Below are 12,207 nucleotides of genomic sequence, written 5' to 3' on the forward strand. Positions count from 1 at the left end.
CAGACAGACTCCAGACCCCTAACCTCTATGACAAGGGCGAGATTGCTTGTAGCTGTTGAAGGCCAGACGACACGGACCTGCCCTCACAGAATGCCAATGGAATGTTTGAGAGTGACGAACCCCACATCTGTGCGCATGCTTGATTTATTTGCATTGATTATGTTCGAGAGGCCATCATAATACATAATGCATCATGTGCATACATAAATGCATTTGTTTGTCTGTATCCAACTAGTCTAACTGGTTATTCATTTTACAATGAAACACTTAAATTGCACTATAGCATGTCACAGAGGTTGATAATTCCAGTTCATTGTGGTTCAGCTGTGGCAGATCCTTCTGGCTTCACACCTAGATTAGTAGAAAGCCAGTTACAGGCCCACAGCGAATGTATAGTCATTACAACAACTGTAAATAACTTTCTTTCATGTCGTATCTCCATCTGAATGAAGTCTTTCATCCAGTTGTCAATATGCAACAGCTAGCGTGATGCTGTCTGATGCTGGAATGACAAGGTGCTGACAGACCTGTGTGACGGTGGTCAAAAGAGCAGGCTATACAACACATCAAACTCAAGGACAGTTATACATGGAATTGATAAGCATGGTTATTTAATACAATATGACTTTTAAAATATCAGAAGTTTCAAAAGGACACCAAGGATCTGTCCTTTCAACAAAAGCAATGAAATCATCAGTATGTTAGGGGTTTTTAACTGTATTTTGCAATGTTACTAAAAGTTACTAAAAGTAGTAGTGTAGTGTAGTGAATAGGATTCTTTCAAAATACAATATTTATTTATTAAGATATTCAATTCAAATGACAAGTGTGATTTTTTAAAGTTAAGGCAAGGCAAGATACATAAATCAAAAGTCGGTGATTGTTGATGTGCAGTTGTGTCCTTTATGTCTCAGGGTCAAAAGGTGGACATAAGCATGCAAATGAAAACAGTTGCAAAGTTATGTATATGACTCCCCAGTAAAACAACCATTAGAGGATATTGAAAAAGACATGAAATGTTAGTCCATTCATGCTTTTAGGGTCAGTTTGTTTAAAAAGTTAGATTTAAACATCATTTCATGCTTTTGATTAAAGTAAATAACAGTTTGAAACAATAGACCCCAAAGAATGAGCCCAACTAACAGGACGAATTCAGGCACTGTTATTTGAGTGAGTGCACTAGACAAGCATCCTTATCATTCAACTTTTGACAGAAAGGTCAAACATAGCAATGCTTGACTGGTGGCATGAGGAAAAGGGGCCTGAAGTTGTGGGGAAGTAGGCCTACGGTTTTTCATAATGGATGTCAGTTGCTTTGGGCCTATTTGTCCAATAAGATATTTTCTTGGGGCTTCAGTCGTCAATAGCAAGAACACTCTCTCCATTATGAAGTAACAATATCATGTCTTTGTTTAATTCTAGAATTAAGAATAGAAGATAGAATAAGATAGAAATTGATACAATTAAATCTCCTTAACTAAATGTATACATACCTCATGTCCTTTATGTTAAGAGAGTAGGTGCTCATCCTAAACCTATTCTTTATTTGCTGACACTGAAAACAAAACTGCAGATGTAAAAGCTGTGGCTTCCTGAAGGTCAAGCAAAGTCAGAGGTTGTTCAAGAATGCTACAAATATTACCAACAAAAAAGAAGTAGTGTTTGAGCCCTTTCTTTGAGGAGTATGGTTGGGAGGGAACATCTGAAGATTATTTGCTACAGTCAGACTCTAAATTTACCTGCTCCCTTATCGTTCATCCTATAGCTTCTTTATATTCTTTAGTTCTGTCAACCAAAAGAGGTGATGGATAGTGTGCTCAATGATGGTGGTAGATGGCTGAAGGGGTGGGCACGATGGTTTGGGGCATGTACTGCGTGACATTTGGGGGGTGTGGTGCAGGAGGTATCTATTAAAAGAGGAGTGTTGGTGTTGGTGTCCACAATGCCTGTTGGAGCCCAATAGGGACACTCAACCAGGATGCCAGAGCCAAATAAAAAGACAGGTATGCCAGTGATTTTGTTCTTATTTCTATTTGACATTTGTGTATATAACAGATTTTTGTCTGTAAGGAGAGACATTTAATCTGTGTTGTTTTGAGTTTTTGGTTGAGGGAATGTTACCTTTCCGTTCTGAACTTTGACCCTATGTGTGCTTGGTTTTCCGTGACTATGTATTTGATATAATTTGAACTCCTGCACCTCTGATTCTTCTTCTGTTATAATTTGAACAAATAATCTGTAGTAATTTGAAAAATGGGCAATGTCAGTTGCTTTGAATGAGCAGTTCCATAATATATTGTCACAATGTTCTTATAAAAAGTTAGGCACGCTACAGCTGTTGTGTTTTAAAGCCTACTATGTGTAAAGCATTCAAAGCATGTGAGTATTATGTGCACTTTTCTTCAATTTCTTAATGGCAATATATATATAGATATATATCTATCTATCTATATATATATATATATATATATATATATATATATAGATAGATAGATAGATAGATAGATAGATAGATAAACTGCCTTCTTTTAAACCAAAATATCAATTATTGGCCTGTCTAAGCAAATGTGATAGAATAATGGCAGTGGACTAAAGGGCTTTTTAAAGGGCAGGAATAACCCTGCCTAAGCAGGAATTAAAAGATTGCCATAATGTGATAGCATTATGTTTGACAGCCCACTGCATTGAAATTCGCTAAGACCTACAGCATTCTAACAATGCTGTTGCATGACTTTTCAGTATTAAGTAATGGAGTTTAGTGGTAGCCATAAAATTAACCTGCAGACACTTTCTCTTCACACTCTCACTTCCCTTTTTCAATCTCTTCAGTGTATTTCAAAGGCTGTAGACCAGTGGCTCTCTACCAGGTGCCAGGGTCAAATAGGGCCCCAATAAGTCTTAAAGTGTAGTCTTTATATATATGCGTGACATATATATATATATATATTTGAAAAAAAAAAAGTTACAGGAGACAAAAATGGTGAGAACCACTGCTTAAGGGGAAGTCGTGGCCTAATGGTTAGAGAGTTGGACTCCCAATCGAAAGGTTGTGAGTTCGAGTCCCGGGCCGGCAGGAATTGTGGGTGGGGGGAGTGCATGTACAGTTCTCTCTCCACCTTCAATACCACGACTTAGGTGTCCTTGAGCAAGGCATTGAACCCCTAACTGCTCCCCGGGCGCCGCAGCATAAATGGCTGCCCACTGCTCCGGGTGTGTGTTCACAGTGTGTGTGTGTGTTCACTGCTCTGTGTGTGTGCATTTCGGATGGGTTAAATGCAGAGCACAAATTCTGAGTATGGGTCACCATACTTGGCTGAATGTCACTTCACTCACTTCACTTCACTCTAGACTCTAGACTGAACAGACTTTGTTTTGAAGACATTTGAGTGGCACACCTAAGAACTAATGTTTGGCAACCATTAGCATCTAGTATAAGCTTCATGATAAATGTCACCTTCATAAAATAGTTTCCCTTCCCATCTTAGCTTATTGCAAACTCCAGTGAGTATTGGCTGACACTCTGTGACTTTAATTATCCCCTGACCTCCCACTCTAGGCACTTACCTCTCACATATAATTCTTCTAGTAGACATTCAACCCGACATTTCAAATGTCAAATTTACAATTTTTGTGCTTATCTCACAGACATTATTTTTCAAAACATATGTACGACAGAGACATCATTATTAGATTATTATCACTGTGGAATAAAGGCAATGTGGATACCCATGGTTTTGAAATGGCAAGAGAAAGAGAGACCAGTACTTGATAAAAAACAGAAATAGATAGCTAATCCATCTAGCAGCTACCTGCGGCTGTGTCAACGTGGACTGCAGTTCTCAATGGGGAGCAAATGCATTCTATTTTTAAACCCAGAGGGTTAGCTTGTTTTATGCTTGAACCATTTGCACTGATGTGATTGAAGATATGCAACTCAAAGGTAAAGAAAGAAAGATGAATAAGCAGTTAATAATTCAAGGCATGTGAGCCATGAAGATCAAGTTCCAGCAACACCTTCAAGTGTCAGAAGGCCTAAAGTAGTCTATTAAATATTGTATAAGCTTTTCATAATATATGCTATGAGTACATTACTGTGTACATTTTACACGGTTTTTTTTATTTAACTTGGGTCATTGGTATTTTGATAGTTTTACAGAATTCTAGCTAGAGAAACATATCACTTAATTGGCTTGCAAAATTTTTTTTTAAAGTGACCAGGTAATAACAAAATTATTTATTGGAAATATAAATTAGATTGTCTTATCATACTTTCATTTCAGAGTGACTCAAAGTCCCCATGTAAAATGGAAGTATGAATATGTTAGCCTTACGGTTATCTATGCTAGTGTGCTCCAAAACTATGATAAAATTTGCATTTGCAAGAAATATGCATTTAAAACTTATAGTCTATAACTTCCGCCAATATGGATCAGATCACAAAACATATCAAAACCATTTGATTTACGACACAGATCTTTATATTTTATGGCGATATGGATGAGATCAGCAGGACAAACGGTTAGACAAACAGCACTGATGTGTAACATAACTACAACTCTGAGATAACACTTTTTAAACACCCTCAGCGCAATTATAATTAATAGGGATGTAACGATTCACTCAAATCACGATTCGATTCGATGCACGATTTTGATTTCACGATTTCTATTTTTATTTTTTTTATTTTTAACAAAATGAGATTGAAGACATTATAGAGTAAACGAAAATGAGTCGTTTAGGCTATTACGGCATGTTTCTTTGTGTACTAATGCTTTGTCTGCTCTATCCATTTAAAATTACAGGCAACCATTGGATTTGAATTATAATCCAAACAAAGATGCAGCATATGTGCACCATGAGTTTTTAATCTAAATTAGACGGGATAATTTCGAAATTTGAAGCAAAAACAGAATGTCCTGACTTTAGTTTTGTGAAACTATACTACATAACACATATCTGAATGAAACAGCAGACGAGCTGAATGAGACGCAGATTCACTCTCTGACAGCAGGTGGCGCTTATGATCAGCAATGACACAGTGTTTCCTGGGTTACCGCTGTAAAAAAAAAAAGCTGAGCTGGCTTATGAACACTACTTTAACATGCATTGTTCAGAGGGAAGATGATACCACGTAAACTTTTAAGAAGAAAGAAACTCATTCAGGTTTGGAACAAGTGGAGGGTGAGTAAATGATGACAGGATTTTCATTCTGAAAGTGAACTTCTTCTAACTCAAGAGTCACTGCTATGGAAAGGAAACACCATCTAGTCTAGTGGTAGCACTAGTGTAAACTGGCAGGTAACATTACTACACCGATGTGAAGGGCACAACACGTTGCGTCAAAGTACATAGAACACATTGATTGTACCACTGAATGTGCTCTACAGTAAACAAGTGTTTAGAGAGGAAATTGGGTCAGGGCCGGATCTTTTCATAGATAAGAGCTTTATGAGATTTTGGAAATGCATTTTTTCTTTAAACCAACACTGGTTCCCTCACTTCTTCAGTCTCAGCTTTCACCAAGAAACCAAAGACTCAGACGGCTGAGACTGGGGCAACAGTCATATTTGAAGCAGAGACTGAGAAGCCTGATGTAAAAGTGAGATGGCAGCGAGACTCCAAGGACATCTCATCCAGTTACAAATACACCATCTCAGCGGAGGGCAATATGCACTCTCTCGCCATAAACAATGTAGTTCAGGAGGATGCAGTGGGATATGCTATTATTGCTGGGGTGTCAAAGGTCAAATTTGAATTAAAGATAAAAGAATCAGAAGGTGGGTGATGTTTGGATGGTGACGCACAATTTCCTGTATTTAACTCACTTTTATCTCACCTTTGGCTTATTTGTGAACAGAGCACCACAAACCAATTCTCCTTTCTGATTCACTTTTTTTCTAGAGGTGCAACTGGTTGTTTTATTAAAGCACTTTTTCTGAGCATGTTATCACCATAAGGATTTCTCAGCCTACTATGGAATTTGAGAAACTCACCAGAACTCTTATAGCCGTTCTTCACTTCAAACACATAAACCTTTCAGTGTCCATTCGTGGAGCTTGTAATCTTGTTAGGCATTGTGCATGGACAAGAGATAAGTGTGGGTTAAATTAAATACCAGAGGAATAGCTTTAGAATAGAATTGTTTTAATCTGCCTGAAAGACATTTTAAGGATTGTTTTTTCATTGTTGCAGTGAAGGAACCACAAAAAGCTGTGTCCCCAGATCCTGCAGTTGCAGAACCTAAGCCTAAAGAGACTCCATCAGCACCTACTGAAAGTTTAGCACCAGACACCAGTGGAACCGTATCAGATGGTGTGATTATGAAAACAGACAGGCATATTTAGATAAGCAAATTAATTGTAAACATTTCAAAAATGTAAAATTCACTGGATAGCTAACCTATTTTTTTGTTTGTTCTTCTAGGTCTGCCTGAGAGTCATCAACCTGACACAAGGCAGGACCTTACTGGTCTCTTCACTGAAAAGCCTCAAAGTGGAGAGGTAAATGTAGGTGAGTAACAGGGCCTCTGATCACTAAGAAATTAATAGTACATATGAAATAAAACATTTCTTCCAATCTGTTACCACATTTAGGTGAGAACATTAGTTTTGTTGCTCGGGTGTGTGGTGAATCTCTGCTGAAGAAGCCCACAGTCAAATGGTTCAAAGGAAAGTGGATGGATCTGGCCAGCAAGTCAGGAAAGCACCTTCAACTCAAAGAGCACTATGACCGCAACACAAAGGTCTGACAATGGTCAATACCAAACAGTTGTGTAATATACTATCTCAATATATTTAGAAAAGCTTGAAAGTCAAAAATAAGCAAAATTAACCGAGCACTTATTTCTATTCAGGTGTACACCTTCGAGATGCATATCATTGCAGCTAAAGCCAACTTCGCTGGAGCTTACCGTTGTGAGGTGTCCTCTAGAGACAAGTTTGACAGCTGCAATTTTGACCTGGCAGTGCATGGTAATAAAAATAACTAAATGCATGCTTGATAAATATCTACAAGGAAAGAATTGTTTGTTTTAATTGAAAATTGTACCAAATTAATTTGATAATGTGTGCATTTCACCGTGCACATTCTACTCCAGAGGCTCGTACAACAGATGGGTTTGATATTCGCTCTGCATTTAGACGCACGTGAGTATTTTGTCTTTGTGTTTTTAATAAACTACAAAGTATTTATTTCAACAATTGCTTCATAAAATTTTAAAAAGTGATGTGACTCATGCAGACCAGCATTATCATGCTATTTCAGCAAAGTGCTTACCTGGTTTGTTTGCTTTCTTGAATGTCGTGTGGTGTGTTGTTTTGATAATTTTGTGCGTAGATCCTAGCGCTCCTTTATGTGATTTGTTTTTATGTAAAGAAAGCATTTGAGTTCGTATTTGGGATTTAAAGTTTTGTATTGCTATTGCACAGAGGTGGAAAGAGTACAAAAATATTCTACTCAAGTAAAAGTACCATTACATTAATGAAATTTTACTTAAGTACAAGTAAAAGTACCAGTCTAAAAATCAACTCAAGTAAAAGTAAAAAGTAGCTCATTTAAAATTTACTCAGAGTAAAAATTACTTAGTTACATTTTAACAGTGGGAGGGAGTCAAAAATGGGACAGGCCAAGGGTATCAAACTCAGTTCCTGGAGGGCCACAGTCCTGCACAGTTTAGATATAACCCTAATTAAACACACCTGATCCAGCTAATCTAATCATTTAGGTTTATTTGAAAACTACATGATATGTGTGCTGGAGCAGGGTTAGAACTAAACTCTGCAGGGCTACGGCCCTCCAGGAACTGAGTTTGACACCCTTGGGATAGGTCTATTAATCTCAAACTAGTTGTTTTTAATTAAAGGAATCAGTTATTTAGAATAATAAAACATTTGGGCTGTTACCAGGCAAATCAGTATCAACAAACTCATCTTTTAATGCAGAGGAAATGCAGAAGATTCATTGGAAGTGGCATTTAGATGTATTACACTAGTGCAGGACAAGAATGCATTTAACCTGCAGTTACAAATGCATGAATAATGTTTTGATATACAAGACATAAAATGTTGAATACTCATTTGAAATGATAAGAAATTAATTATTTAAAAAAATCAAAAGATACTTTAAATGTGATATTAAAATGGCCAGTATGTGTCAGCAAGTCACTGTTAATAAGTGAGTCATTGCGATTGAACCGAATCATTTAAACGGTTGATTCATTCAGGAACGAAACACTGTCACGTTGCTCAGAGACGCAAAACTGTGCTTTGGTGGCTGTGTTTGGAATTATTTTCTGTTGTAGAAATAGAGCTAAAAAAGGCAATATGGTGTCTAAAACGCAAGTCTCTTACTTGTTTACTGAACTGTTATATATATATGTATGTATGTATATATTCATGATGATTTTTGGAGGAAAAGACGGCATTCTTTGTGTGATTTTGATTTAATGTATGAAATTATATAAATATGGGAATTTTCTGCCCCTATATCTTCAATTTTGTGATCATTCTAAACATAGGCGCCGATTTATGTTTTTCTCCGTGGGTGCTCAAGGGCGCAAGCCATTTAAAAAATAAAAAAATAGACTAGGCTATTAAAAAAATATTGCATTTCAGAACCTTAGGCTAATGGACAGCGGCCGATACAAACAAACACAACAGCGTCACTTCTCAAAAATACAAACAGGATTGGAGATGAAAAGTTTAACTGACACGTAACCGCTAATGCGTTCAGCTTCTTGGGAAATTAATGTTTTGTAAATATTGATTAAAAGACTATTGCGAAAGGACAGCGTTTCCATTAACCGATTGTTGCGACTAAAATAATGAGTTTCTGGGAATGTCTACCTCATTTATGTTTCGAGGTTTCTTTTGATAGTGGCATGGCTTTTCTTTGAGGTTTCGAATCCATTATTCATATAGGCTAAAAAAATATTTTTTTATTTTATGTATTTAACAAGGAACTTGTATTCTGTCCAAAAGTAGGCTACTTTTGTGTCCATTAGTTTTTCCTCTTTTAAACCGTATATAGGCCTATACTTGAGCAGAAAAATGTTCCCATTTAAACCCTGTTACGAACTTTAAGGAGTCTAGGGAATGTACCGTAACATTTACATATTAACGTACTGCTGGGTATGAAATGAGGTGGAAGAACATGACAGACAAAACTTTGAAAGAGAAAAAATACTGGACGTTTATTCACAAAAAGCCAAAGCCACTAGATCCAGTAAAATAATGTCGATATATCAATATTAATAGGTTTGTTTTTTTTATAACAAATCTGTCCATTTTAGTCTGATTAATGATTAGTGATTACGGAAAGCAGTAAATGATTACATACTCGCACGGCACTGTATAGTGGGGGATGGGACGTTTTCAGAAACGCTGTGATTGGTGGATAGGATATGGAACATGCATGCGACTGGTTATGTCACTGTCACTGACAACAACATAACCAATCACAGTGTGGCAGACGCTTCATAGCGCCAACTGCAATGTTTAATTTTAAATAAATGTTGCCTACTGGCAGTCTGGCACTGGCACACGTGGGTGCTCATTTTCCGTGGGTGCTCGGTATTTTCCGTGGGTGCTCCACGGTATCGGCGCCTATGATTCTAAATGCATTTTAGGAGACTGAATCACACAGTGAAAGAACGCACTATAAGCGCGCACATCATTAAAACAAAAAATATGATATTATCGTATAATAGATGATATATATAGCACACTCCTCACCACTGTCTTTTTGGCTAATTTGTGCAAAACCTCTTGCTAAAATGTCAAAGCTTCATTTTAACCACCAATGCAACGATGCAATTATTTAGCTTACCTCTACATTCTTGCGAAGGGTTGATGTCTTGTCGAGATTTTATAAGCTGCTAGTTTGGTCTTCCTAAGCAAGTACAGCTTACACTGCATAATAGAGCATACATATGGCCAGGGGTTCACTTCATTTCCTTCGAGTTCAACTTCAGAATATGACGGGGTTTCGTTTTCAGCGGTGTCTGCACCACTAAATCCCTGTTTTGTCCGTCTGCATCTTTCTTGTGATTTTAGCGCCAGTTTGCCCTCCTGCCCATTATTTACTGACGTAGTTTCCAGGGAGCGATTTTTTTTTTTTTTTTTTTTTTTTTTACTCAGTAATTAATGTGTTTTAAAATGTAGCGAAGTACAATACTTTAAACAAAATATACTTAAGTAAAAGTAAAATTACAGATTTAAAAAAATACTTTAAAAAGTATTAATACACAAAAAAGCTACTCAATTACAGTAACGCGAGTAAATGTAATTCGTTACTTTCCACCTCTGCTATTGCATTAACACTTTTTGGAACTGCTGATTACCCAGGAGCATCAGTGCAGGTGGTAAGAAGAAGATGGGAGAGCCTGGCAGGTAGCTAATGGGGTTTGCTGCAGCAGGGGATACATTCACACAGTCATTGTCTTTACCCAACCAAACCCTTTGATTTGTCATCAAAAAGAGTTCATTTTGTCCTTCAGTGTCCATCCGTGTCCCTCTATCAGTCATCGGTTGTAGCTTGCCCTTTTCTTTCTGTCCTTTTCAATCTTCTCCCTTTGTCTGCAACATCTAAGGAGAGTGATATTAGTTATTGCTGACGCTTTATGACTCACTCTCCAAGGACCTTTCCAAACTCTCATTTCCTTTCTGTTGTCTTCCTCCATCTCTTCTCACACTTTTCTCTGTTTTTGTGAGAAGGGCCATTTCCAAACACTCATTACTTGTGTATGGGAGGCAGAGGGCCTTAAAGTGAATTATTTTCCCTGTCCACTGATCTTTTCAAGTGCAGACACTGATTAAGAATGAGCAAATTAGAGGATCACACTAATAACGCTGCCACCAGTTTAATCAGAAACAGCATTTGCCTGTGACCGTTTTGAAGTACTTTAATTCTTGTTACTTTAAATGTAATAGCAGAAATCTCTTGATGCAATTCTTAACTTTGGCTGACACCTTGTCAAAATCAGTGGAACCAGCTGCACAAACTTTGAGTGACGTTTCTGTTTTGTTGTTCCTCTTCGTGTCTTTAAGAAGTTCCTTAAAGACAGTTCATCATGGGTCATACATACACATCTTTTAAATACTACTCGCTTTATCAAAAAGAAGACAAGTTGATCACTTATTATAATATTGTTGCCTTATAATAAGCATATAGGTCTTTGATATGTGCAGTAATGTTTGATCATAGAGGAAGTCTGCTATGGATTTCTTCTGTACATCAGCATTTCTGTGTCTTTAACTCAACTTTGTCATCCTCCATCAAAGCGTGTTTACAGTATAGTGCAGCTCTGCTCCTGTTTCTACTGCCTCAGTGTAGCTTAATGATATCTGTATAAAGTGCATGTATTGTTTGTGCATCTTGTATAAATGTGTCAGTATACACTACCATTCAAATATTTGGGGTCAAGAAGATCCATCTTTAAATGTAAAAAAAAAAGAAAGAAAAAAAAGAAAGGGTGTAGTAAGGGTGCATTTATAAAAAAAAAATGTATAAATAATAATAAAAATAAATGTTACTTGATCGCAAAATCAGCATCCTAGAAAGATTTCTGAAGGATTGTGTGACACTGAAGACAGGAGTATTAGCTGCTAAAAATTCAGTAAATTCAGTTTCGACCTTACAGGAATAAATTACATTTTTATATATATATACAGTTCAGACCAAAAGTTTGGACACACCTTCTTATTCAAAGAGTTTTCTTTATTTTCATGACTATGAAAATTGTAGATTCACACTGAAGGCATCAAAACTATGAATTAACACACGTGGAATTATATATGGAATTATATACATAACAAAAAAGTGTGAAACAACTGAAAATATGTCATATTGTAGGTTCTTCAAAGTAGCCACCTTTTGCTTTGATTACTGCTTTGCACATTCTTGGCATTCTCTTGATGAGCTTCAAGAGGTAGTCACCTGAAATGGTCTTCCAACAGTCTTGAAGGAGTTCCCCGAGAGATGCTTAGCACTTGTTGGCCCTTTTGCCTTCTGTCTGCGGTCCAGCTCACCCCTAAACCATCTCGATTGGGTTCAGGTCCGGTGACTGTGGAGGCCAGGTCATCTGGCGCAGCACCCCATCTCTCTCCTTCTTGGTCAAATAGCCCTTGATGCCTTCAGTGTGACTCTACAATTTTCATAGTCGTGAAATTAAAGAAAACTCTTTGAATGAGAAGGTGTGTCCAAATATGT

At 37.1% G+C, this 12,207-nt stretch overlaps 1 protein-coding gene across 1 annotated transcript in view; it reads left to right on the forward strand.

Moving 5' to 3' along the window:
• The first annotated feature begins 1,867 nt into the window (after positions 1-1,867).
• Positions 1,868-12,207, forward strand: part of LOC132105653 (myosin-binding protein C, cardiac-type-like) — a 32,382-nt gene continuing 22,042 nt past the window's right edge. Inside the window, exons 1-7 of the mRNA XM_059510941.1 lie at positions 1,868-2,003; positions 5,508-5,777; positions 6,193-6,312; positions 6,424-6,510; positions 6,594-6,742; positions 6,854-6,971; positions 7,097-7,145. Of these exons, the coding sequence (XP_059366924.1) occupies positions 1,979-2,003; positions 5,508-5,777; positions 6,193-6,312; positions 6,424-6,510; positions 6,594-6,742; positions 6,854-6,971; positions 7,097-7,145 (818 nt within the window). The 5' untranslated portion in view covers positions 1,868-1,978. The remainder of the gene's footprint in view (positions 2,004-5,507; positions 5,778-6,192; positions 6,313-6,423; positions 6,511-6,593; positions 6,743-6,853; positions 6,972-7,096; positions 7,146-12,207) is intronic.

Source organism: Carassius carassius, chromosome 2 (assembly GCF_963082965.1).
Source record: "Carassius carassius chromosome 2, fCarCar2.1, whole genome shotgun sequence".
Classification (NCBI taxonomy): domain Eukaryota; kingdom Metazoa; phylum Chordata; class Actinopteri; order Cypriniformes; family Cyprinidae; genus Carassius; species Carassius carassius.